The sequence below is a fragment of the Scaptodrosophila lebanonensis genome, unplaced genomic scaffold (assembly GCF_003285725.1).
Source record: "Scaptodrosophila lebanonensis strain 11010-0011.00,11010-0021.00 unplaced genomic scaffold, SlebRS2 tig00000155-arrow-arrow-pilon, whole genome shotgun sequence".
Classification (NCBI taxonomy): Eukaryota; Metazoa; Arthropoda; class Insecta; order Diptera; family Drosophilidae; genus Scaptodrosophila; species Scaptodrosophila lebanonensis.
This window is the reverse complement of record NW_022060594.1, coordinates 417,107-444,820: the sequence shown is the minus strand read 5'-3', so window position 1 is coordinate 444,820 and position 27,714 is coordinate 417,107. Positions and strand designations below refer to the sequence as shown.

The following is a 27,714-nucleotide window of genomic DNA, read 5'->3' as shown; positions in this document are numbered from 1 at the left end:
TGCTTACTTCGAAAACTTTATTTGAAAATGAGCGTTGTGGTCCAGTGTTTTAAGCCCTGAAAAGCATTCCTGAATAAACGAACACAATTGAAATTCAATAAAAGTTTATTTGGACTATTTGGTCTTTAGTTTACATGCAAGTTCGTTAATATTTGTTGGGAATTGTTGTTGTTGCTGAAACATTTACATGGAGGTGGTCGTAATTAGTTTTGCTATTCCAGTTGTTGTTTTTGTATATACTTATATTTTTTTGTCGGTACATTATTACACTTAGGGATATACTATACATACGTAAATATACATATATATGTATGTATGCATGTATGTGTATGTTTGTATGGGGAAGAAAACCGTTTGATTTCTTGCGAATATTCAGCTAAATTTTGAACTAAGTTAACAGCTAAGGGCCAGCGTTTTGGATAAGTAGAACTTATAGTTTCTGCTGGGCCAACTCCTCGATGGTACGGGCATTCGTGAGGGTTACCCACAGTGGTGACTGGATGCTCGCCAAAGAGAGACACTCGGCTGCGTCCAGGGACTGTGACTTGCGTAGGCCGCCGCTTGTTGATGCCCCGCTGCCCCGACTACTGCTGCTGCCACTGCCGGTGGCGCCACGTCGTCGGTCACGCCTCGAGTCGCGCTTCACAAAAGCAACGGCGCCCTCCTCGCTGGCTGTTTGGCCACTGCCTCGGAGCAGCTGTAGGCGACTGCGTCGCTTGGCCAGCGCCATCGACTCGACCCCAGAGCTGGAGCTGGAGCTAGAAACAGCAGCAGGACCGGTGTGTGTCTCCCGCTCCCGCAAGCTGGCCGTTTTGCGCAGCTTCGTCTTCAGCGAGAGCATCGGCTGCGGTTGTAGGAGATGTGACGTTGGCGATGGTGACGACTGTGGCTGCTGCTGCTGTTTTAGTTGCTGTTGTTGTGGTAACTGTTAGCTCGAAGAGAAAGACATCTTGTAGGAGTTGGTGTCCATGGGTGACTCGGGATTAAGTATTTCGGTTTGCGTCTGCTCCACATCACTGCAGCGCTCCTCCAGCACCGTGTCCAGTTCCAGCGAAGTGAAGCCCTGACTTAGGCTTCGTTCAGGACGTAGACTGATAGCTCGCGACGATCGGTAATCTGTGAGGAGACGAAAGTCCAAATTAGTATGCAAGACAATAGCCAAGACGAGAGATTGAAGATTGAGGGTGTGAAGAATCAAATGGAAACGTGCGAATAGTTCGACTGCAATCTAGAAGATAAAGAGATGAATAAGATGATGGTGTCAACTCAAAAAAAAACCTGTCAAAACGTGTCAACCGCAAAAGGATGTTCTCGAGAGATCGATGTTCTCTAAAGGGATGGATGAGATGATGGTGTCAACTCAAAAAAAAAAAACCGGTCAAAACGTGTCAACCGCAAATGGATGTTCTCGAGAGATCGCTTGTCGATGCTAATGCCAATGTCCAATAAACCCCTTTTCAGTGGGTCAACATTTTTCCAAAAAGTGACTAACTATAGATAACGACCTAGACTTTACGTTGATTGGAATTTAGTCAACTGAAAGGAATAGTTAGTACACACAATTTTTTCCTACATATAGCAATCCCTAGATTCTAGCATTTTTCTTAGTACATGCTGAATGTTACAATGTTGTTTAAAATGGAACTACGACCAAGGATTATTTGAAAATGTTTCAGAATTGCTTTGCAGAGTCTTGTATATCCTGGAATATCGCAAAACTGTAGGAAGTTGTGCTCGAAAATCGTCGCCTTCACATTAAAGAGATAGCAGCGGTTCTCAACATCTCTTTTGGATCGACTCAACACATTTTGGTTGATGACTCTTTTCCTGTTTCCGAAACTCGAATATCCGCATCAGTAGTTAACCCAAAAGAAAACCTATTTTGAAGACTTTTATACAGATTTGAACTAATTTATACTCAAAACAGGTTTCCTTTTTAAATAGTCCGTGGCTTTAAGTACATTCTTCAAAATTAAGAAGGATATCTGAGTAGGATTGAAAACGTTTAGCTTCAATGATGAAAACACTAGTGAACAAAACCCCGAAATATAAGTTAAAGCGAGCTATAATTCAAGATTTTCTATCTTAATTTGTTCACCTTTAACTTCACCTCAACAATTACTAATGTCAGTACAAAAGTTATCACAAATAAACGTTTTACCTTTTAAAAACATAATCTCCTTACATTAATATTTATTTAGTTCCTTTATATAAATCCACATACATCTGCATTGGTATTTTAATTAATTGTTGTTGTTTTTTTTTCTCATTTGAATCTCCCTGAATTCCAAGTGCAAAAATTTAAATCCAAATTTAATTTACCCAAACCAACATCAATTCTTGGAATAAGTAGAAAACGTGACTTCATTTGTTTGCAACAAAATCGAATTTATTATTTATTACCGAACTGCCCGCCCAAAACTAACAAATAATCATAATAAAAATAAAATAAAACGATTTATGATGCCGCTGCAAATGGAATGAAAATGCGGAATACGTGTTATTGAATAGTTCGGCTGAATTGCTAATAACAATGCCATTGATCCATAAATATTTATTGGCCACAGCCAAATCAACAACACGAAACAATTCTCTACTTTGTAAGATTTAAATTTCGCTAGCCCAGGAAAAATAATTGCACATGTCTGTGTTTTTAGCTTAAGAAACAAATTAGGCATAAATGCAAACAATTGATAGTTTTCAAAACAATAAATTCCATTTTGTAAAGTATTTAAATAAAATTGCAAATGGTTGCTAAATTTCAAGGTATTTATAAAGCTTTCCAAAAATCGCCAAAAAGTACAACTTATATCCGATTGATGTATTTACATTATACCTGGCTATTTTTTCCACCAATCGGGGAACAATTTCTTTCCAGTAGAAGAGCTTTTCTGCTTTTTATTTACAATTTATTTATTTACGATCTGTCTTAAAACAATAACTAAATTAGGGTAGCTTTATTTAAAATTAACAGGAATAGAGAGTTTCCAGTGAAACCAACTATTATATTTTACATATTTTCTATGTCAGACTGATGAATATACTTTTTGATTATCTTTCCGGGAGATCGAGAATATGTATTCTTTTAAGTCTTCGTCTAGTTATACCATTATCTGTTAGACTTAAGGCTAGGAAGTATGGCAGGTACAAGACATATCTGGAGATATTCTAACAGTCAGTAACTGTAATCGTACACTTATCAAAATATATTCCCGTATATATGAGCATTGCGCACATACTTACATTAGGAATTATTTTAATCAGCTAATTAACAGTCCTTTGAAGATTTGTTTTATTATTTATGTGTGTTAATAAATTTACAGATACCTATTTAGTTTAGGAAGATGAGGTTGTGAAATGAACCTAAATGGGAGATGTCCCACTCGCAACTGGAATGTAGTTTAAAAATGTTAAAGACAAGGCCTCGCTGTTCCAGCCAGTTAATACTGGCTAATGGCTTAGCGAGCTACTTATGATAGTTTCCTTATTTCCTGCTATTCATGCCTTGTCCTACAAAGTATGTTCAGTGAAAACTCCCTTAACGAACATCTCTTTTATCCGAACCATCTCTTCGGCGGACTCTTTTCGTAAAACATTCGATCGGTGTGTAAAGTATTTAAGTATCCCCTTGAGCGGACAAAAATTGGCCGACCTCGAGCGTCCGGCCAAGAGAGTTTTCACTGTAGAACCTATATTGCAGTTCAAATTCCTCTCCAGACTAGGTATCTCCAATTCTTCTTAGCAGAATGTTTCAACTCATTTTTGTCAATAACTCATTTCATTCCCATGCTTGGTCCACTGCGCAGCTTAAATGTTCAATTTATGAAAAAGCATTTTAATCTAAGCGCACGAACTCGCCAATTCATTCATACACACATAATATAAATACACATACAAGTACATCTACAAACTGTTTAAGCGCACATTTGCGTAAACTCTGGATCTGGGCTGTAGGGGGGTGATGGCGATGAAGAGCTTGGCAGCTTAGGTGGTCGGAGCTGCCCGAATTCAGACGGCTCTTGCGGTACGCTATGCGTAATTGTTTCAAAATTTATGCAAACCAAAATATGAGCGGATTGGGAGCAAGCAAAACAAGTGTACAAGTGTAGTTGGTAGTTTGTGGTTGGCAGCGAAGCCATCAACGCTGTCGTCGCTGAGCGCCAAATGGGTGTTGATGCGAGCTGGAGTGCCGCCCCCACACATACACACGCACACACACACACAAACAAGCAAACACTACCCAGTAGGATTCGAGGTGCATATTTCAAGCGTCTCTTTTCTGTTAGCTGTCTATTCGTCCGATTCTTAAAATACGAGTACAAGTATGGAGAAGATAGAGCAGAGATATGTATTGACTCTACACGGTCGCAGCTTCCATTACATAAGGGTAAAAAGTTCCAGAACTTAACCTAAAATAACAACAATATCCAAATTAACTTAACTGCTTACTTATGTATATTGAACGTAAATATATGCCGATTGTTTAGGTTATACTTATATATTATATATTATATTATATATATAATCAAATAGTCGCCTCTGGTGATGGACAAAATTAATTAAAATAAATTAGAAACGTAATATTTCTATCCGATGTGAATCGGCTTTCGAAAGCCCCTAAATCAAACAGAACAATTCCTAAGTCTAAGTCAGTCAGTTTTACAAAAAGGAAATGAAAACTGATTACACAGAAACAAAAATAACAACAAGAAAGGAATGCTAAAGTCGAGCAGACTCAACTCTTAAATACCCTGTACCACCGCACAAAAAATAAATTAAATTAATTTAATTAAATTAATGAACTAAATTAATTAATTAATGGAACAGAAAAAATGAACAAACTCGTCCTTTTCAGGGGCTCAGGAGAATCTGTATACCAAGTTTGGTTGTTCTAGCTCTTTTACTTTCTGAGATCCTTGCGTTCATACAGACAGACGGACATGGCTATATCGACTCGGCTTATCATGCTGATCAAGAATATATATACTTTGTGGGGTCATATCTTGGTTAGCATTCGCTAGACATACTTTCTTAATTCCTAGCAAAGCAAAAACTGTTTTGTTGACAAAAAAACATTTGGTATATATTTGAAAAAAAAAACGAAAAAACCTACAAAAGAAAACCACAATAATATGTGATGGGTTCTTTTATCGGTGCCTTAAAGCCAACTAAAATGTCAACAATAGGTATGAAGCCCAAAATCATAAAATATATTGTTTTAGCAAAAATTGACGATTTACAACTAAACCTCATTATCCTGTATCCAAAAGACACACATGGCAACAATATTTATGAAATGTATTTATTCTCTTGGAACTATATCTGTTTTTAAACAAATTTATTGCTTTTCTGTATTTAAGTATTTTTTTTAATAATAATTTGAAAACTAGTACTATACCCTTTTACCCGTTGTGTACAAATTTTTGTTGTTTCTTTTTGTGGATAAATGCAGGGTATTGAATAGTTGAGCCCGCTCGACTATAGCATTCCGTTCATGTTTTCTTATAATAGTATAAAGGCTTAGCAAGAACACAATAACCTTTTTGGCTGGATTTTGTTTTTCTTTAAAAATAATGTTGCTTCGTTCCAAGGCCCTTTCGAAATATTTACGAGGATCGATGGTTCGAATATAAAGTACCAATAATTTGACAGCAGTCAGTCAGGCTTCTTGATTAATTTTGTTTATACACAAAGAAGAACATAGTAAAGAAAATATTTGAAAACATCGAAGACTTTAAGAGAACTGTTTTCTAAAATTAAAACAGAGGACTGCCTTTAAGTTCTAGTTTCCCTTACGAATGTCTGTTTTGAAATCAATGAAACTTTGGTATTGGATCATTTAGACAAAGCATTTGTGAGCATTTAATTGTGGACGTAACTTTCTGTTGTTGAACAGGTTAGAATACATACACAGTTCCTACTAGGTGTGTAGATGTGCAATTTACAGTTATAAATATGTCACTTGAAGAGCGTCCGTGCGGGTGCATGGCACCATGATGAAAGAGCGCAGCCAGCGTGGCGCGCTGGGCTTTAAATGAGGGCAAGCGACTGCTCGTACATCCCGCCAAAACCCCCCACCCAACAACACACACACACACATCCACACACTAGAGATGTGCATGGGCCCGAAATGAACTTTTGGAAACACGCACGCGCACGCACGACTATGATATTTCTAAACACGGCCCAACATGAACCTGTTATAACCATTAAATGCAAATTATATAGCCGATATAGCCATGTCCGTCTGCCTGTCCGTCTGTCCGTATGAACGCAAAGATCTCAGAAGGTATAAGAGCTAGAATAACCAAACTTGGTATCCAGATTCTCCTAAGTCCGCGAAAGGACGAGTTTGTGTTTTATTTCTAATACATACAATAATTTTTTTTTGTTAATTTAATTTTCTTTTTTTGTGGAGAGTTCAGGGTTCTCTCTTGTTTTTTTTTTACATCTTTAAGATGTCTTTCGAATTATAAATTGTCGTCAACTTTTGCTTATTAGCAAGAATATATATTATTGATCAGTAAGACAAGACGAGTCGATGTAGCCATTTCCGTCTGTCTGTCCGTCTGACCGTCCGTCGGTATGAACGCAAGGATCTCAGAAAGTATAAGAGCTAGAATAGCTAAACTTGGTATCTAGATTCTCCAAAGACCGAGAAAGTACGAGTTTGAGTTTTTTTTTTCAAACACGCGTGGCACGACTGAGAACACGGCCCGTGCCCAACCCTAACACACACACACACACATACTAACATGCATGCATGCTAGCAAGCATATGGCTTTGGGTGTGTGTGTGTGTGTGTGTCTGTGTATTTGTTAGCGCGCTGTTTTTATTGAGTGGCTGCGACAGCGCGCAACAGTCGTGGTGCATGGCAGGCGTTCAACCCGCATGTTGGCAAAAGTTGTACGTTCGCTGATAGTCGTAGTTGTACGAGCAGTGTGTTGCATACATTTAGGCGCACACGACAGGCAGCAAGACAATGGCCCAGCAAGGAGCATTGCACAAAAAAACAAAAATATACACAAACAAGCAGAAATAGAAATAAACCCAAAAGGCCTGCTGCTGCTGCTGCAGGCTAACTATTTATTTATTCATGGCCCGGTGATTGCTGCTTTCAGCTACCATATGGCAGGTGGCATGCTGCTGGTGGCATGTTGCAGGTTGCAAGTTGAAGATAGCCGCCTGTTGGTAGTTGGCTGCAGGTTGAATTTTTTATGCCGCTTCAAAAGACTCCGAATGCCTAGAGTATGCATACATGTATGTGCATGCTTGTTTGCATGTATGTGTGTGCCACTGATTGCATTGTTGTTGCCACTGTTGTTGTTATTGTTGTTGTGGGAACATGAGCATGAGGTGTGTATGACCGTTGAGTTCAAAGAGCACATCGCACATAACGCCCGATATTGCATATTTGGCCACAAGCAGCTGTTGGCTTTTTGGCCAAGAGGCAGCTTTAAACACACCAGAAGGTTGCCACAATCAAACAACAGAAAGGCTTCGAGTAGACAAGCTACTTAAAGTGCCGCAAATAATTTCAATTTGATGTGTCATTTAGTTAAGTCTCAAAGGCTAGTGGCACAAACTATTTGGTACTCACTTTCATATTTAAAAGCTTCACAAACAACACTTGCAGCATTATTATAATGTAGAATTACGCATGTTAACCTGTCTATTTCAACTCATCATCTGATTGGCATTAAAAAGTCTTCAATTTATTGATTAGACTATCAATGCCTTTTAATAATTGAATATGAAAGTTTCAAACAGAAATCAAGAAACTCCTCATAGTACATCTGCAAAACCCACTCATGATCTTCATTTTGAGTTTCTGCAAATTATCTGCTTCAAAAGACATCTCAATCCAAATAATGAAAATGTTAAAAATATGGGAGGAAAAAAGAGAAAAAATATCAAAGAAGACTAATAATAAACCTTCCCCCAACGGTGAAGTGATTCTCCACATTTAGCTTTAAACTAAATTTTATCTTTTATTATTCAAGTATTTTAATTTGTTATTTTAAATTATTCATTTAGTTATACCTCTTTTTTATTTTATACTGCCATTTTCTTCTCCTTTTCTTTTTTGTTAGGTCTAATAATGTCTCTGACAACTCTCTGCTGTGAATCGGGCGTATCGGCAAATAAAATTCCCCCACCGAGTCGGATTCGTTATTAAACATTTTTGTTATTTTTATAGGCTTTGTTTTTCTTTAGTTTCATCTAGTATAAGTTCTGTATTGTTTCGATTCTTTTTTTCCCCACATCGACAGCTCTTTTTGTCGATAGATAAATAAGTAAATAAATAAAAAAAACAATTCACAGTCCAATGCACACAATAAATAATTCAGAACCATACTTCCTTCTCTGAAAGTCCACCTGGCTAGTGCTGCCACAAACCTATAGAATATCAGACATTGTGTTGTGTTTAAAACAAATACAGGGTGCAGCAATGTTATAAGAATCTTATTAAAATGTTTTGAATTTGTCTAAAGAATATGCATTTGATAGTGAAATTTGAATTTTATATTATTGTTTTTTTTTAATTGTGAGATTTGTGTTAGAAATATTCACTCTTGGAATTTCATACAAAAAAAAAGTAAGCAATCGATATCGAAATACTAGTAATATTCACGAATTTAAGCTCAATCATATCACCTATAAGTTTGTTAATGAAAAGTATGAGTTTTGTATTCATTATGTATTAAAAATAATCAGCATATTAATTCATGGAACAAATGTCCAAATGGAAGCCTGGATCTGTCCCGCCTTCACCATTCACACTTACCCTTTGAGTGCAGGGTATATAAAGACTTTTTATCTAAAAAAGAAACTATTAAAGCTGAACATTGTTTAAGCAATAAATGAATGAAGAAAAGTTTGAAAAGATATTGACACTATCTAGTCGATAAAAGTAGAAAAGTTAGGCGAATTCCAAGGCAAATAAATATTGGACTTATATGTAAATAGTGGACAGTTAATTAGGGCAACTTAATAAGAGCCTTTAAACAAGAACTCAACTATATGCGCGGCACACAACTAATTGTTAGCCAATGATTTTTTTACGACCTGGTGTGTTTTACTTTTTATTATTTTTTTTTTTTGTATATTTTTGTGGGAGGACACAGGCGGGCCACACATTACTATGCGGGCATTTTAATTATGCACGACGTGATAAAGAAACTGAAACTGTAACTGAAACTGTAACTTATTTTTGGTTGGGTTTGTTTATGTTATTTGTTGTTGTTGCTCTTTTTTTTGTTTATTGCCTGCTTCAGTGTTTGTTAGGGGGCGTTTCTTTTTTTAACGCTCGGTATTTGCAATTTAAAATTCAATTTATGCAAGAAAAACAAGCAAAGTTTTTCCAACGCACCGGAACGCAACACAAGAGGAAATAAAGAGCCACGAAATGTTGAAACTTAAAACGGCAAAATGGGCTGCTCGCGAGAAGGGCTGTTTTTCGATGGCTAATGGGGGAAGGGGGGTATGTGTGGTTGTAGTTGTAGGTGCTTTATAAAAAATATATAAAAAACAAGAGACACACATTGTCTACGGCAAGGCACACACCAAGCGAGCCAAAAAGAGAGAGAAAGTGAGACTAAATTAAAATTACTTGTCTAATAGAGAGCTATATTAAGAAAAGTTAGCATGACTTCTAATTGAAAGCGAAATTCTTGTAATATGACATGTGATATGATGTGATATATATTGCGCTGATCGCTGTGATTATTAAAGATGATGTGATATGATAAAATATGATGTGATATGATGGAAGATAATGTGACATGATTAAAGATGATGTGATATGATGAAAGATGATGTGATATGATTAGAGATAATGAGAGATGATGTGCTAGGATCTAATGAAACGTGTTGATTGCGTCTATCATTCAGAATATCAAGTCAATCAGTCAATCATTAGCTGAAATTACGAAACGAAAACACATTACAACATTCAAACTCACTAAGCCTATGAATTGGACTAAATCTGACCAGGCTAACAGCATGGTCCTGCATGTCATAGTTTCGGCGACGATCCCGTTCCCTCGCCAGCTTGGCCCGGCGACGCAGACAGCATATGACGATCAGAGCCAGTATGGGAAACCCAAAAATACACGAAACAATGGGTATCACAATCGATTCGGGTGAAACTGCAAAGACAACAATCAGAGTAATAAGCAATTAGTTTTTGAGAATTTTTAGAAAGTGAAGTAAATAAGGTCTCCAATTTGATTTCAATTACATTTTCCACCAATTTCAAATGCTTTTCGTCTTATATTTATTTATCGAACAGGTTCTTTGTAGCACCAGTAAGTTTAATTTAATTTATTAAACAAACTTTGTTCATAAAACCCAAAAAGAGTAACGTGCAATGCTTACATTAGCATTAAAGTCTGACGCAAAACATCTGATGTCTTATGAGCTGCAATGGAAACGATTTCGAAACTCAGTTTCGATTTCAATTACGATAGAGAGAGAGAGAGAGAGGGAAACGCATTGGTTTGCTATCTACGTCATTCCGAATTAAGGATCTCAATCTATTTGCGGCAACACAGAGCCATTGCTTCAATGACAATTGCTGCGTCATCTTGACTTATGCATTCGCATGAACAATAATTTCATGCCAGATGTTTAATGGACTGCACAGCAACAATAACAATAGCAATGGCAACAACATTAGTGCTAGGTACCCTTTGTTATGCAACAATAAATGTTAATGTGCTTTCACTTTTTGTTTGCTCATGTGCCTATCCTCAATGCCTAATGTCTGCCAGCAGCTGCTGTTGTTGTTGCTGTTGTTGCTGCTGTCACACTCCTGCCGGCAGTTGTTATCGCAGTTGTTGCCAAAGCCGCATCCCCAACAACCAGGCAGCACGCATATATCCGTATTTGTTAAATTGCTGCGGTCATCCCGAGCTGCTTTCATTCAAACGCTTACACACTTATCTCCCCCCACCATGTTAATTTTAGACGCAATTTAAATATAATTATAACAATGCAAGCCCACATTCCACAAGGCAGCACATAATGAGCAGAAAATTAATTCAATATAGAGGATCATTTCGACAAAGCACTTCTCCACCACCTTTTTTTTTGTTAAGCTTCTCTTTAAATTATCAAAGCTTTCCATGTTGGCTTTTAAACACTAGACAGGGTGCCTGAGCATCCAAATTCTTTCTGAAAAGTACAAATTTGTTGCCTTGATAAGCAGTTCACAAGCAAACCCTAAGGTGACTGTCCTGTTTAAAAAGGAATCGACACCTTCGACAAACACTCAAAAGGGTCAAAATTAATTCGCCATACCTGCAATAACGACAAGAGGAAGTCAGATGTCCTTACCTAATCTGACATAAAACAACCGTAAATAAGCCTTTAAGTAGACAAGACGTACCGTAGGCTAACATTGGCTTAAGTACTTATGTACAAATAGATATATACTTCTTGCAACTATAGACTACTACTTTGCTATTGAAATTCATTTTCTTCTACAATCACTATAGAGAGCCTTACTTTCAGCCCACCCTAGAGCAGAATAGGACACATTTAGATGAACTGCCCAAAGGTCTGATATTTATCAAATACTTTGCCCATTAAAATGAATCTCCTAAAGTTCTCACATCTATGGATTACAATATGTGTTTCCCTAGATGATTAAACTTGAAGTTATTAGAAAAAAGACGATAACTCAAAACCCACTCGAGATCATCAGATCATTAGGCAGCTACAGTAACGTCAGCTTTAGAGCGTAGGAAAGTAGGGAAGTTTTCTGCTTAGATAGATGGATTCGTATCAGCCTCTAAAGAGCATCATGTTGTACTTTAAATAGCTCTGAATACCAGGAAGGTTCTCTATAGCAAAAAAGTGAGCGTCAGACCAAAAAGCATGTTCGCTTTAGAGCATAAGAAAATAGAAATCTTATAGATACAACCCTATCAGCCACTCAAAAGCATAAAAAAAAATATTATTTTTGCTCTAAATACCTCTGAATACTAGAGCGGTTCTAAATAATAAATAAACAAGTGAGCATCAGATCATAAATCCACAACAATGGATGACTCTCTTATCATGCCTAAGTAAGGTTAGCCTTGGAGCCGACTACAGAGTCTAGATATTAACAACGCTATGAAAGGAGCCAACACCTAATGAATGCCTAATTCCTTTATCGCATTAAAGCTCATTTGAAATTTTACACAATTTGTGAAACACTTTTAATCGATTTGATGCTAAATTGCCGCAATTTGCTTAATCTGAAACATTTTCAGCCTCTAAGCAGACTTCATATACACTGATAAAAAAGTTGCATAGTACAGAGGAATATTTTCATATTCTTTTTAATGTTATACAATTTAATATTCAAATCAAGTATAAACATCGTAAATTTAAATAGTAACATATTCAATTACTGATTTAAATATGAATAATATTAACAAAACAAAGTGTAAATCTTTGTCATTAGAGTGTGGCATACTGAATTTAATGTCTAATATTTAATTTTAATATACGCCCACTTCAAATAACAGATAGTTGAATTTACTATATTCGATAGTAAAGTTTAATATTTTTCTCAAATTTAATTTGACGTTTTTTAGTCGATTCAAAAAATATACTAGAAATATATTAAACTTTAATTGACTAGAATTCTCAAGTCGATTTTCAGCAGCTGTGTGGTATAAATACATACATATATGGTCGTTAGGTATCTGTCAAGTAAGTGTATTCAATCAGCTTTACTTCACTTTTTATATTAATATTCATCTAAACTATATAAAAGGCATAATTAATAATAATAAGAATTAATTAATTAATTACCAAAGGAATTTCAAAAGTACTTTCCCCTAATAATGGTTCTATATAAAATATGTATTATGGAAATGTCCTTATTGAAGAGAATTAAATACAGTAGAGTAGACAAAGTGGGAGAAATATTTTATAATTATAAAATATGTGAAATGAGTTACCGCATCAACTAAAAACAATTAGCAGCGAAACGCACTTTAGAGTTAAGATTCAAGCACACTTAGAAAACGTTATTTTAGAAAACGGTGTATAAAGTTACCTAAAACTTAATATCAGCCACGCACTTAGTTTAGTAAAAATAGGCAAAATAGATTAAGTATAAAACTGATAAAACAAACTTAAAAAAATATATAATAATTAAAAAGATTAATAAAAATGTTTAATGTGAAAATAAAATAAAATTAATAATAACAAAATAACCTAATAATAATAATAAATAAAAAATATATAATTATTACAAAGATTAATAAAAGTGTTTAATGTTAAAAAAAAAAAATAAAAAAATAACTTAATAATAAGCTCAATATAATTAAATTTGTAATGACTAGCGTAATAATATAAAAGTAATCCAATACTTGTAACGCTAGGATAAGGCCTATAAATAAATAATAATAATAAATAAAAAAATATATAAAATTTATAAAAATTAATAAAAATGTTTAATGTTAAAAAAAAATTTAAAAAATAACTCAATAATAAGCTCAATATAATTAAATTTGTAATGACTAGCGTAATAATTTAAAAGTAATCCAATACTTGTAACGCTAGGATAAGGCCTATAAATAAATAAATAAATAAAAAATAAACCTCTGCTGTGAATTAAACCCACGTCCACATCGTCATTTGTGATTTAATATCGTCACACTTTAAATTTAATATTTTAATATTCAACTTGAAATTGAAATTAAACACACTACGGTGCAAGGTCGATGGTAAACATATTTAACTCTACGTGTAAACATTTAAATTTACGTGGTTTTTTTTATCAGTGTACGAGTACGTGTACTCGTATAGCTGCTTCGCGCTTGCTATCCGGCCAACATTTTTTTTCGTACTGCCATTTTTTTTAACGACACCAACAACCAGCAACCAAGCCCATTCCCATTCCCATTCCCATGCCCATGCCCTGTGGCATGCCAGGCACCATTTGCATTTCCTTTCCTTGATTTGGGACACTGTCCACTGAATGCGAATGCGAATGCCATGCCGGCTGGCCGCATCTTGGGCTCGAGGGCGGACTCTAGTCGCTGTCCTTATAGCTGCTGTGCTGTGCCCTTTGGTTTTTAAGGGCCAACTCGCTCTGGGCTGTCATAAGCATGAAAATTATTGTTGCGCCTTATTAGTCGCATATTTTTAAAAGTTTTCTGTGAGCTTCCTTCGCCGGTCCGAGCACTTAACCCAAAAACAAAACGGCAAACGATGTCTATCAGCAATTTTGAGGTGACGCGGTTTTAATTTGTCTGCACTGCTGTTTTTTTTTAATTGCAAGCTTCTCAGACAGGATTAATCTTGATGTCCTGGGGAGACACGGCCGGAGGATGGTCGACACACTCGACTACTCTGACTGACTGCGTGACTATCCTGCTGTAAATGATGAGCGCCATTATCGCTGTAATCAGCGCTGAAAATTTGTGGACTCGAGCCGACACAACAAATGAGCTGTCATAATTATACAAGTATATGGACAAGTATGTATGTACATAGAGACTCCTGTTTGTGTTAATGGGAATATATATATATATATATATATATATTTATATGTATATATATGTACTTGTATATTTTATTTAGTTTATAGCTTATGTCTAAGTTATAACAATTAAATCCCAATTTTATTTTTACGTGGCGGAGTCTTAATGTAAAAATCCAATTGAATATTATAATTGGAAAAAAAACAAAACTTCTTATTCTTTAATTAAAAAAAAAAACAATTTTGTAATACGAGTGATGAGCAAAGTTTTGGTTTCTTCCGTTGTTCATCTCTTTTTTATATCAAACTAGTCTTTTCCATACTTGTGATGAATGTTTTTTGAAAGTTCAAGTTAATTTCGATCGCTTTCTGCTATTTAAGTGAGCTTCCTTCAATATATTTCCTTTCCTGTGATTGTTGTTTTTTTTTTTTTTATATTTCAAACACTTTCTTAACCAACTATTTGCTCATTTGTATGACGGTTACTTTTAAAATGTTCCCCTCTGATTGAATTTCCACTGCTTTCTTTCTTTCCATTCTTCTTTACCCATCGAACCTGAACCCTGACATTTTTAAGCATCTATACTAAGTATATTATGAGAGCGATGAGCGAATGATTGTATGAACAAAAGATGATAAGATAACTAAAGATTTGTGACACATATTGAAAAGTTAATAGAAGTTCTATCTTAGAGACCTGCTTTTCTTCTTTAGTTCGATCAGACTAACCCCAAACATCGACTCATTACTTAACTGTGTTCTCTGCACTCTTTCGTAAAAGCAGATCAGTTGACAAAATAGCGAAATAATAAAATGTTGATACAAATATTTTTGTAGAATTTTTGAAGGAATAGTTTTCCTCTGTGTTAGCTTTAAGAACGATTTTTATCCAAAAGTAATTTAGTTTCAGTTTCATTTAATTCATTTGGTTGTTGGAGTCTTTACAATTTTTAGTTGCTATTTGATTTCACAAGCAATGTCATTTAAATCCTTTAGAGCATTTGATGTTGTTAGTTTTTCTGAAATAATATTATTAACAGTGAAGCATTTTCGTTTAAAGCCAAGAGTCTGCTTTTTATTTGAAAAATATTTGTGCTCGTTTTTTTAGAAAATATCGATAGAATTACGACCAAAAATATATATAGATAAATGTCAATAAATTGTAAAATGTTGATATTTTTAAAGATACTTATCAACAAACGCTACCTTGGAATGCTTAAAATAGTTAAATAGTTAGTTCGTTGTGTGTGCGCTTGAGCCAACAATAATGGAGCGCGGAACAAATGCAGGACGATGGACCTCTTAAAATTATGAAATCCAATTAAAGCTTTCAAAGTGACACTTCAAATTAACACAAATGGAAATGGTGGGTGGTGGGGTGAGGAGGAGAGAGAGGCAGAGACAGAGGCAGAGGAGAGGAGGAGAGAGAAGCAGAGGAGAAAAGGAGGCAGTTGTGTTTCTGCTGATAGATGGTGTGCGAGCGAATGTATGCTTTTGCTTGCCTTCGTTGCCATTCAATCAGTCAGTCAGTCAGTCAGTCATTCTGTCAGTTAGTCAGTCAGTCATTTATGCAGTCATTGATTTAAGTAATCGTTTGGCAATATCGGCGACAAGCAGCTTGTTGACGATGGCTCTGGGTGGTGGTTCGGTTGAGTCTGTTTAGTTGGCTTGGGTTGGGGTTGGGGTGTGGGGTCTGGGTTCGGGTCTGGGTTGTTTCTGTCGTTTGCGCTGAGTCATCAACAGCGCGTTTGATGCTCGAAATATTCAATAAATATTAATAAATATATATATAAGCACACCTACAGACAGATAGACAGACGGACAGACAGACAGACAAACAGAGAGACACACACACATAGTCGATTACAAAGGCGGTGCACGCGCTCGAGGTCGTGAGGCGACCAACGATGCTTTCTGTCGAATGGCAAATTGAAAGTTTGCATATTTGATGTTGATGCCGGAATGCGCTACAAAGGCGGCGCCAACAACAACAAAAATGTGCAAGTAATTCAGTCAAATATATATATGTATGTATAAGAAGGCAGAAGACGGAATACTGTATTAATATGAATTCAGTGCCAGCTTCTTGTCCTGCCATTCAGCGCCTTCTCTTTGATGCTCTCGCAATGGGATGGAGAGGGGGAGGGGAGGGAGGGGGGGGGGCGGAAAGGGAACTATGAGTACTCGTATAAGAATGGCCAGGACACGGAGCATGTCTTGTGGCCGGACTGGACTGGACCGGTAGGAAGGCACTTTATTGTTGCCACGATAAATTTTTTTGCTCCGAGTATTAACGACAACGACCGACACTGTCGGTTTCGAGCTAAAGAAGTACAAGTAGTTGCCAACTTTTAGTTTTGGAGCGCACTTCAACCCTTCAAACTGCTAAGAACTTTTGCTGCTAAAACTGCACACGCGAAAAAACACAATCTCCAGTGAAGCAATTATTTATATTTTTTTGTTGAGACATCTGCCCGTTCAGTTAAAATGAGTGGCCAAATCTTTGCAACTAACTAACTAACTCACTAACGCAATTAAAAAGATGCAATCTTCGATCAGACAATTACTCACATAACTTAAGACTCTTGACAGAGGAGTATAGCCAATTCTTTAGAACGAACTAATACCCTTGAAATAATGCAATGGGAGCTGAAGCAATCAAGCCAAAATGGAGCTTCTTCTATTGTCTCAATTCAGTTGCATAATTTTGATAAGCTCTTTTCCACTTGTATTTATTCAATATTCAAATATTCTGTATATTTATGAAGATTATTCTCCTAAACCGTCGATTTTGTGTTCTACTGATTGTCGTGGATTTGGTAAGTCTCTCTAAGTCAATATATTTCATTTCCTGTGATTGTTGTTTTATATTTCAAACACTTTCTTAATCCTGACATTTTTAAGCATCTATACTAAGTATATTATGAGAGCGAAGAGCAAAAGATTGTATTAACAAAAGATGAAAAGATAATCAACGATTTGTGGAAGATTTGTAAATCTAATAGAAGTACTATCTTAATATTACGCGGAAAGACTCGTTTATGTTTTAGTGTTCAGCTTCTGCACTCGCCTTAAATTTGTACTATCCTTATAACCTATATTTATAGATAAATAGATAGACATCTCTTTCATTTATCCTTCGTTGACTTGCTAGATAGATAGATCGTTGCTAGGAAAAAAAATACTCTCAATTCGCAGTGAAGCTAAAAATATTCAATATTATTTGATCAGCAATGGAACAGCCGTACCCTTCTAGGCTATAGCTAAAAACATATTTGGAACTTAGACCCTGTTACTCGATTAACTATTGTCATGAAGTTTTTTACATTTAATTTGAAGTATATTAAATTCTCACGAGTAAGAATAAATGAATCTTAATCAATATTTAAAATTAAGCTTAATATTACATTTTAGACCAATTAGCAATGAAGATCGAGTGTTCTTCACAACTTATAGTAAGGAGTGCAATAAATTAAGAGCATCATGCAATTTTCTTACAACTAACTTAACAAAGTAACCGCCTAGGGTGAAGTTCAATAAGCATTAAGATTGCAAATTTCAACAAATAAAGAGAACTTTAAAATCAAGAGTTAAGTCTTAAGCGAATGGAACTTTGGTGACCCCCAGCTGGGTAGCTATTATGGAATTCTTTTTTGAGCTTCACAGGCCTTGAAGTTTGCTGAGCCCCATGTATAATACAATAGGCTTGCCTTTGTACTATTATGGCTAATTGCGGAATGGAAACGACATAGCATATGCTAGGCATGGAATTTTAATCCTATGCTCGATGTAGATCTTTGAAGTCGCGCTTAAAGTTTGGTGACCCCCATGTATATTCGACTTTTTCTCAAACTATATTGCTTATTATGGAATGGGACCGATAATATACTACTTATGTATAGAACTTTGAACAGTGTTTCTTAGGGAGCGTCACATTACGAAGGTTGCTTGATCTAGAGCTGTTAAGCAGCACATCAAGTTTGGTGACCCCCATACTCTTTATGATTGACCATTCCATAAACTATGCTTGATGCCCATGAAATGCAACTTCAAACAGTGTTCCTTTTACGAGCATTACATTTTTGTCGAAAAACTATGCGTTTGTAATGGTCTCTGTAATATACCAAATACCTTTACAACCTTAAACAATGCTACTTTTTGGAACTTCCTTATCATTTCAAACAAAAGCGAAGCATCTACGTCTAATGCCAAAAGTCTGAATGAGGACAGACAACAAGGCTTTGTTTTCACTTTCCAAATGGCTGAATGGCCAACGTAACGGAATGATAGTGGGCGCTAAATAGTGTACAGAATGTTGCAGGACGAAGGACAACATTTGATGTGCACTAATAAGATGAATTTACGTGCTTTTTATTATGACGCGCGCTTCCCCATTGTCGGCTTCACATTTCTACATAATGATGTCGTATTAAAAGGCAGAAGAGGGGGCTGGGGGCGTGTTCGTGCAGGAGGCGTATTTCGTGAGCAATCGAAAAGCAAAAGGAATAAAAAGCAGGCACAACAAAAAAAGTTTCCTTTTTTTTTTTTTTGTATCAACCCAAGTCAACGCCTCCATTCATAGAAACAACAAATTCAATGCGTTGACATTGACGTTGTCGTCAGTATTCGATGCTGATGATATGGCGATGATGATGATGCCCCCTTCAGGCTTCACTTGTCTTTATATATATATATTTTTTTTTTTTTGGATTTTTGTTGGTGACTGCGATGGCTTTAATAAAGACTTTTGCTCAGCCAGCGGATTTTGGCATTGCTCTAATTTGTAAGTTGTCGCTGGGAGGGTGAGCCTGTGGCAAAGCCTTGGGGTGTAAGGTGTGGACTCGTATAGGGGGAGGGGGTGGGGGTGGGGGATTCGAAGTTCTTCGGTTGTTGGCTGTCAGTTACACGCGCGTCGCGCTTAAAACAATCAACAGCTAAGAGCTAACTTGCTGGCACATGGGAATTGGCATTGGCATGGGGAGCCATAGGCAGGGCAACGTCCTGGTGCTACTTGGTCTCTGGCCTCTGTCAAAGTACACTACTTAATTGCGCTGTGGAGTTGAGAGGAGTGGAGTGGAGTGGAGCGGCGAGGTGCGGAGCAACGCTATCAGCTGTCTGCAGCTGAAATGAAATCTTTGCCCGACCACGCGAAACTATTAAAAGCCAACATTTAATGAAGTCAACGCGAAGCGTGCTAACTTCCTAGTAAATGCTGGACTAAAGGGGAGAGTAGGTGGGGGGGGGGGGGGATCCTTGCTGGCTGTTTCTATTATACAGATAATGAATGCGCGAACCCTCATGCAAATTAGCGCCGGAAACGCGCCACTTAATACTTGTGCCGGCCGAGTCGTGTCGAGTCGCTGATTCGATTATTGGTGGGCACGTCAAGTGTGTCTGTTATTCCAATTAACAGTTACAGCAACTCGGAGACATACATACTTGTACTACTTATTTATATATAGAAAGAGGCTGCCTAAAACATACAGCTCTTCCACTTATGCCTAATGTTACGGAAACACAAACAAAGAAGGGCTTCTTCCTTTTTGTCAATATTTGCTCTTTGCCCATATTGTTGTTTATATTTGTGAAGCTTTAAGTTTTAACGCGTGAAACTCTATGGAATATTGGTTCTTCAATATTGTAGCTTTAATGGCCGAAACGATCCGTAAAAGAATCTGAAGAAAATTTGCACTCAAATAATGCTTATCGAGCAGTGGAAGGACACAAAATGCAGATAGAGATAATTATGCTAGTATTATTTTATAATTTAAAAAATGTTAGCTTTAGGACGCCTTCCGCTCTCCACACAACTTGGATTTATCGGTTTATTTATACAGTCGTAATGTAAAAGATTAAGAAAACAAATAATTGTACAATAATGTATTGTACATAATTGTATTTTATATATACTTGTACTTGACTGTTTAATGCCATAAAAGATATTCTTTATTGCTCCCCTGCAAACTGAATTCATTATTTTCATATTGGAAAAAAATAAAAATAAAAAAAAATTGATGGAAAATCCATAAAACCCATTAATGCAGTAATTTATATGGGAAACTATAACTGTTGCACAAAATTAGAAAATCCGAAATTTTGAATTTTAATATTGCCACAAAATTTGCTCAAAATCGGTTGAGCGGCTTCGGAGTCTATAAGGAACATACACACATATGTAAGCACTTCCATTTTTATATACATATATACGATTCTGTTTAGCGCTAACTTATCCATACAATGACTTCGAGGTCGAGCGTTTCAGGTCGCCCTTTCCTTCACTTCAACAACTAATTCAGGCTCTTATTTGGACGGTAAGGACAGCCTCTGAGATTTCTGCGAGTCCCGAGCTTAGTTGCCAATTCTTTGCGGACAACTTTAGACGATCCTTGTGGCTCCATTTTTAAAGTTACTTGCAAAGATAATTCTGTTGCTTCCCTTATAATTAATCCTTTTGATAAGTCTTTAGATAATCAAGACTGCTTATCAATAACCTATCTATACAATGGTCGAGCTCGAGCTCGCTTTCACTTTAACGACTAATTCAGGCTTCTGCTCATTAATTTTCCTTCATTGGCTAATCGGAGGACTGTCCTTGCGACTGTATTTCTCCACAAACTGCTTGTCGATTCTCCTTTCTTATTAGGTCGTCTTAATTTCTCAGTCCCTTCCAGAACGACAAGAAATTATCTTCCCCTTTTCCTTAGTAGGTGTACAACTGATTATGCATCGAACAATGCTTTTCGGGTTTTATGCTCATCTGCTCTTAACCGAACTGTCTCTTCTTTTAATAAAAGCCTCTCTTTTCAGCCATCTCCGGAATCTCTGACCAGGAACGGCTGTGAGACGGGGCTTAGCTTGCCGGACTGGCTAATAAATCTTCCCCCACCGGGTCTGAGATTCCATTTGTTTTTTTTTCTCTCTCCCTCTCTCTCTCTATCTCTCTCTTTAAAATAAGCTTTTAAGTTATTCTAAGCTTCTTCTCTCTGTTAAGTTTTTCTTTTTTTGTATCGGTAGATCTATTGGCGCCTCAGACCACACTGCACAGCTACCCGAAGGGCAAATAATATTCCCCCGCCGGGTCAATGAACAATGCTTTTCGGGTGTTATGCCCATCTGCTCTTAACCGAACTGTCTCTTCTTTTAATAAAAGCCTCTCTTTTCAGCCATCTCCGGAATCTCTGACCAGGAACGGCTGTGAGACGGGGCTTAGCTTGCCGGACTGGCTAATAAATCTTCCCCCACCGGGTCTGAGATTCCATTTGTTTTTTTTTCTCTCTCCCTCTCTCTCCCTCTCTCTCTCTATCTCTCTCTTTAAAATAAGCTTTTAAGTTATTCTAAGCTTCTTCTCTCTGTTAAGTTTTTCTTTTTTTGTATCGGTAGATCTATTGGCGCCTCAGACCACACTGCACAGCTAGCCGAAGGGCAAATAATATTCCCCCACCGGGTCCGAAGCCTTAATTAGATATTATTATAATTTGATTAGGTTTCTCCTTCTTGGGCTTTTCTAGCTTATAAGAAGCTTTTTATAATTTTGATAAATTTTCCTCCTATGTCGACAGTCATACTTGTATGTTTGTTGGCAGAAATAAATAAATAAATAACATTTTTAAAGTTACTTGCAAGGATAATTCTGTTGTATGTATCTCAAATAAACAACATATGCTTCCCTTAGAATTAACCCTTTCGATAACACTTTAGATAATCAAGACTGCTTATCAATAACCTATCTATACAATGGTCGAGGTCGAGGCCCTTTCACTTTAACGACTAATAAAGGCTCTTGTTCGGGCGGTAAGGACAACTTCTGAAATTTCTGCGAGCCCCGCGCTTAGTTGTCAAGTCTTTGCGGACAACTTTAGGCGATCCTTGTGGTTCCATTTTTATAGTAATAAGTGCATGGACAAAAATCTGTTGTATGCATCTCAAATAAACAACATATGCCTCCCTTATAACTAACTTATAACTTATCAGCATGGCCTTCTCTTATAGTAGACCCTTTTAGTATCCACAACTTCTCGACATACTCACCCGTTGGATATACGACAATGGTTGTGGTGCGACTCTTGTTGCCAGCAGTTATGAAGGTTGCCACAGTGCGGGCGTTCATAATCTGGGCGGCGGTGCTGGCGGTAGCCGCCGCAGCGGTGCTGCTAACTGTAGGTAGTGTGGGGAGCGGCAGTGTCGTTATCGCTGCGCTCAGGGCCGTGCTGGCCGCCGTAGTGGAGGATTCAATGAAACCGCTTATGTCGGTGGCATCGGTGGTGTTGCTCTCAAGGCTGGTGTTGTTGTTGCCGCCGCCGCTGCTGATGGTGTGGTTGCTGCTGCCGCTGCCCTCAAAGCTGTCGAAGCTAACGAAGCCGGTCGACGAGTTGTAGGCGGCTGGGCTGTCGTCAGTGTTGTTGCTGCTGGCGCTGATGGCGCCACTGCCATGAAGCAGGAGCGTCGATAGCCTGTAGGGAGCACCGACATGCTCGCCGAGATTGGCGCGTGCCATGGTGGCCAGAGTTTTGTTCAGCAACTGTTTCATATTGTTGCTGGTGGCTCGCAGCAATTGGGCGGCTGTGCGAGTTCTTGAACTGGCAGTTGTTGTTGTTATTGCTTTCTCCTTTGTTTCTGCTGCTGTTGTTGTTGTTGTTGTTTTTGTTTTTGTTGCTGCACTGGCCAGATTATTAATTATGCCAACTGTAGTTGCGCTCATATTATTTAATAATTTCGCAGCATAGTCGTAAATTTCAATCAACATTTGAAAGGCCACAACCACAGCAGCCAGAAGAGCTGCCTACGCTGCTGCCCCCTGGCCCCGTCTGTCGCTTTTGTGGTCTGGCTGCTTCAGCTTTGCGGTCACCGCCTGCTGCAACACAAAATTGGAATATGCGCTCTAATTTCCTCAAATGAATCACTTAGTCCTCACAGCGTCCATAAAAAAAAACACACACACACAGGCACAGAGATGGACAACCTTAAGACAGCGACAAACAAGCGTGGGAGTGTGTGTGTGTGTGTGTGTGTGTCTGTGTATGTGTGCCGATATCCAACCGAAAAGTTTCCCTAAAAAAAGTGCTTACCCGCTCGATTTACTTTCGCTTTCAATGCCCAATAAAATCAGTCAACAATGCAACGAAAGTTCGAGCGCATGTTAACAAATGACAATTTTTGTTCACTTTAAAAAGCGTTCTGGTGGCTTATCTTTCAACAACAATGCCGTTTCGTCCTTTATAAGCTGTTCAACAACCCAATAGTATGGCTCTAAATAGGTCGCGATAAAAAAAACCGAATATATATACATACATACATATACATACTTGTATATGTACATATGTATATTCAAGGCGAACTGAAAAGATTTAATTTGCATAAAAGAGCAGAGTCCTATTTTGCCTTAGAAAGGAAGACCTACAAACCTACTTAAGCTCTGGTCAGACAGGCACACAATTTGTGCACAAATTCATAATATTGTTACACTTACTATAAATCCCATCAAGATTTATTTGATTGGAAAACAGTATTTAGTCATAGAACATTTAATTGAATGTTAAAATATAAATAAATACATCAATAATTTAACATCAGCTCAGCTGCGTTAATAAATAATAATATATACCAATTTAATTAAATTTAATAAAAAACTATTTGTGTGTCAGAGCGACACGCGATAAAAGTGAAACTTCGTGGTTGTTTGGAGTAATTTAATTTCTTTTTCAATTTTTTTTATTGATAAGTGGAGCATTTGTATTTATTCAGTAATCAATTTTTCCAATACTAGAATAAATTGCATTAGGCACTTCGTCTTCGTTAAAATAAAAAATTATCGGGTTGCCATAAGAGAAATAAGTGATAAAGACTCGGGAATGTATATTAGATAAGTATCGCGAAAAAACTGCGTTAATTGTGCTTCGTGACATTTGTTGAACTTTTAATTTTTAAATATACTTTCTGCTCTAACAACGAAATCGAATCAATTCGCTACGACCTGCTAATGGTTTCGCATCGTCTGAGTCAAAATAAACACTGAAACCCCCCCCTAAATGAAATCGATTTGTTCGATGTTTAAAATCGAAAAAGATCGCTGTAGTCAACATCGATTATTTTGTAGCTCTAGGGCCCAGGCTAATAAGTTTCCACAGACAAAATGTAACGAAACCCTGCCGATCCAGCAGACAAAACCGTGAAGTAAGAAGTTTTACTTCAAAAACACAAACAAAATAGACAAATATTGAAGGGTCATTGATAATATGTACAAAACACATTTTTATAGCCTGTACCCAAAGCGTGAAAGGCTATACTAGTTTTGTGCGCATGTATGTAACACACAGAAGGAGGCGTGGCAGACCCCATAAAGTATATAAATTATTGATTAGGATGACAAGACGAGTCGATATAGCCATGTCCGTCTGTCCGTCCGTCCGTCTGTCCGTCCGTGCGTCTGTCCGTCTGTCTGTATGAGCGCAAGGATCTCAGGAAGTACAAGAGCTAGAATAACCAAACTTGGTATCGAGGTTCCACTAAGTCCTAGGCAGGTCAAGTTTATTTTTTTATTCTGATACATCCCCCCAATTCCCCCGCAATTCGTGTTTTTGTTTACAAATTCCGTAATTCTTGGATTTTTAAAATCAAAATTTTGGTAGGTACATCCAGTTAGTACTAATGTGTCCGTGTGCCAAGTTTCATCATGATAGGTCAATTGTGAAGAAAGTTATAGCCATAAATAAAATCGCTGCTCATGCGCTGCCTGCAGCTCTGCCGGCAGCGCTGCCCGCAGCTGTTGTTGTTGCTGCTGCTTTGGTTCAACTTTGTGCTGCATACATACACGTATATAAACATGCATAGGCATGTATGTAAATGTAAATGTATGCTGTTAAAACTGAACATAAACATGCCACTTTTTTTAATAATTTAATTTTTTTTTAATTTTTTTTTTTATTTTCCTTTTTTGTGGAGAGTACAGGCTATTTTACTGTCGGGCTTGCTCGACTGTAGCGTTCTATCTTGTTGTTAATGCAGTTGTTGTAATATTTTGAAAATGTTTCATTTGCTTAATATTTTTGTAGGCATTCTGCATATCTATGTGTTTATGTGCGCAATTAACTGAGTTGCGAATAATATTGAAAGGAGCTGGAATTATCTCGCTCTCAAAACTATAACGAATAAATAGCTTTGCCCCAAGAAATAAGTTCCTCTCAAACGTGTGTCCTGTCCGACCACAGCTTTAAGTTGCTCCCTGCCTTAGAGTTCCTTCCCATGCTTTATTATCTCAGTCTTACAAGTCATTTTGTTGAGTTCGAACCGGGAAACTGTATGCTTAGTATGCATATGTATGTAGGAGTTCAAAGTTTTTGGTAACTTCATCTCCCACATACTACATTCAAATGAATTTAAATGTTTTTATAAAGTGTTTGGTCATGAGAGCAAATACAACATCTTAGTCCAAATGAAATCGAAGCAGTTGCCGCAGAAATGCATGAAAACATTTCAGGGCGATTGTCTTAATAAGTAAGGATTCCATTGAGGAGCAAGTGTAATATTAAGTTGCTTATGTTTGTTTAGAGTTTTTCAATTATTTATGTGTTTTTGCAGCCCAATTGTGTCGACTTTTCGAAACAAAAACATAACAAGAATGCAAACAAAGAGGCAAACAGGAAGCATTTGACGTGAAGCTGTCGGCGCAGCTCGAATCCACAAGCGATCGGCGCGCTTTTTCGCAACTCAATGCATGTGTGTATGTACATATATACATATGTATGTATGTCAGTGTGTCTGTCCGCCTGTCTGTCTAGCGAATGTAAAACATACTTTTGCACTTTTTCAGTAAGTAGTTGTAAACAAAAAACACACACACACCAAAAAAAAAAAAAAAAAACTAAACGAAAACTTAGCACAACCTACAGAAGCAGCAACAAAATAAAAAAAAAAAACAACACCCACACACGCACAAGCACACACTTGTTCTAACACCACACACAACGACAACGATTTGTTCGAGTTTCAAAACATGCGTTGCCTACTTTGTGGCGCCTTTAAGCACGCAACCTCGTCGCTTTGGCTTACGTCGTTTCACGTTTTACGATTCACGTTTTCGTTTACGGTCTCACTACCGTTCCGTAACCGTTAACCGCGCCGCTCAACGTCGTTCTATGAACGTTGCCAAGCAGCTGGCGCCCTTTTATACCCAACCGGCTGCCGGAGCACAGTCGAGTCGAGAATTTCCCATTTCCCATCGACCAGAAGAGACAATTTCCCCACTCGCTGGAAAGCGATTGGTGCCAGTTCTCTTTCAAGCAAACATGATGGATTTAATTGCAAGAGTATGGTGGATGCGGATAAGTGCCTGTGTGTCTGCTGTCTAACTGTTAAATTCGAGCTGAGGCTCCTGCTTAAGGATACTGTTACGCCAGGATGTGTTGGAGCAAAGAACATTTCCCCACACACCCCCGACAAGGCATCTATTGTTTTTATATTAGCGATTCGATAGGCCAAATGGAATATTATCAAGGGCGTACGCAGCTTTTACCAAAGGGAGGGGGGGCCAAAAAATTCAAATTTTGATTAAATAATGCACGATGCATTTAAAAAATAATTTATGCATATGATCAATGAAAAAACTTCAACAACTCCAACTCAGTTCCATTTTAAGGAAGATGCATCGATTGTGCGGATAGGTTCTGACCACAATATTTCCATTTATATTTAACGACTGTTAATAAGACCTAACCTGCATCGATTGTTCATTTTATTATTTAAGTTTGTTTCTCACATTGTTCCGCGGTTCGCTTTACCGTTACTTGAACATGAGTGCATTTCTGGAGAAACTTCTCAGTTTTGATAAAATTAAAATAACAGCAAAAAATAGCAAAAAGAACGTTTTTAAAATGTTTTTAAAATATTTTTTAGTGTTTACAATGAGTATCAGTCATTTGCGGCAAAAAAATAATGCTTTTCATCTAAAATTTTAAGCGGATGTCCTAAAAATCGATTTCCTGAAAATTCACAACGGCCCCCCTGCGTACGCCCTTGAATATTACAGATAAACGCCATTGATTAGTATTTAATGCCTATTCTGGTTTGTTGCACACAAACGATTTATTTTATCATTTATTCATTTTTGTGATTTCCTCCTTCCCAGACACTCGAATGGATGCGTAACTGAAATGAAAAGTGCTGTCATTTTTCACAAAATGTACAATTATTTTTCAAATTAAAATAATAATAGGAATCTTAAGAAATATAGT

The 27,714-nt window shown here is 37.1% G+C and overlaps 2 protein-coding genes across 2 annotated transcripts; both read right to left on the bottom strand.

Annotated features, from left to right (window-relative positions):
• Positions 1–122: 122 nt before the first annotated feature.
• Positions 123–841, bottom strand: LOC115629475. Its single transcript, XM_030525946.1, has one exon. The coding sequence runs from the start codon at positions 839–841 to the stop codon at positions 431–433; it is 411 nt and encodes a 136-aa protein (XP_030381806.1). The 3' UTR covers positions 123–430.
• LOC115629501 (serine-rich adhesin for platelets-like) lies at positions 777–26,589 on the bottom strand. Its single transcript, XM_030525980.1, has 4 exons — positions 26,491–26,589; positions 22,517–23,339; positions 9,966–10,151; positions 777–1,116 (listed from the first exon to the last, which is right to left on the bottom strand). Exons 2-4 carry the CDS (start codon positions 23,229–23,231, stop codon positions 929–931), a joined length of 1,089 nt encoding a protein of 362 aa, XP_030381840.1. The 5' UTR covers positions 23,232–23,339; positions 26,491–26,589; the 3' UTR covers positions 777–928.
• Between the last annotated feature and the right edge of the window lie 1,125 nt (positions 26,590–27,714).

Excerpts from the sequence above, each read along its gene's own strand:
- LOC115629475 (XM_030525946.1), bottom strand. The coding sequence starts at position 841 with ATGCTCTCGCTGAAGACGAAGCTGCGCAAAACGGCCAGCTTGCGGGAG.
- LOC115629501 (XM_030525980.1), bottom strand. The coding sequence starts at position 23,231 with ATGTTGATTGAAATTTACGACTATGCTGCGAAATTATTAAATAATATG. Across the intron at positions 10,152-22,516 it reads CATTGTCGTATATCCAACGG|TTTCACCCGAATCGATTGTG; the intron begins GTGAGTATGTCG and ends TTGTCTTTGCAG. Across the intron at positions 1,117-9,965 it reads TAGTCCAATTCATAGGCTTA|ATTACCGATCGTCGCGAGCT; the intron begins GTGAGTTTGAAT and ends GTCTCCTCACAG.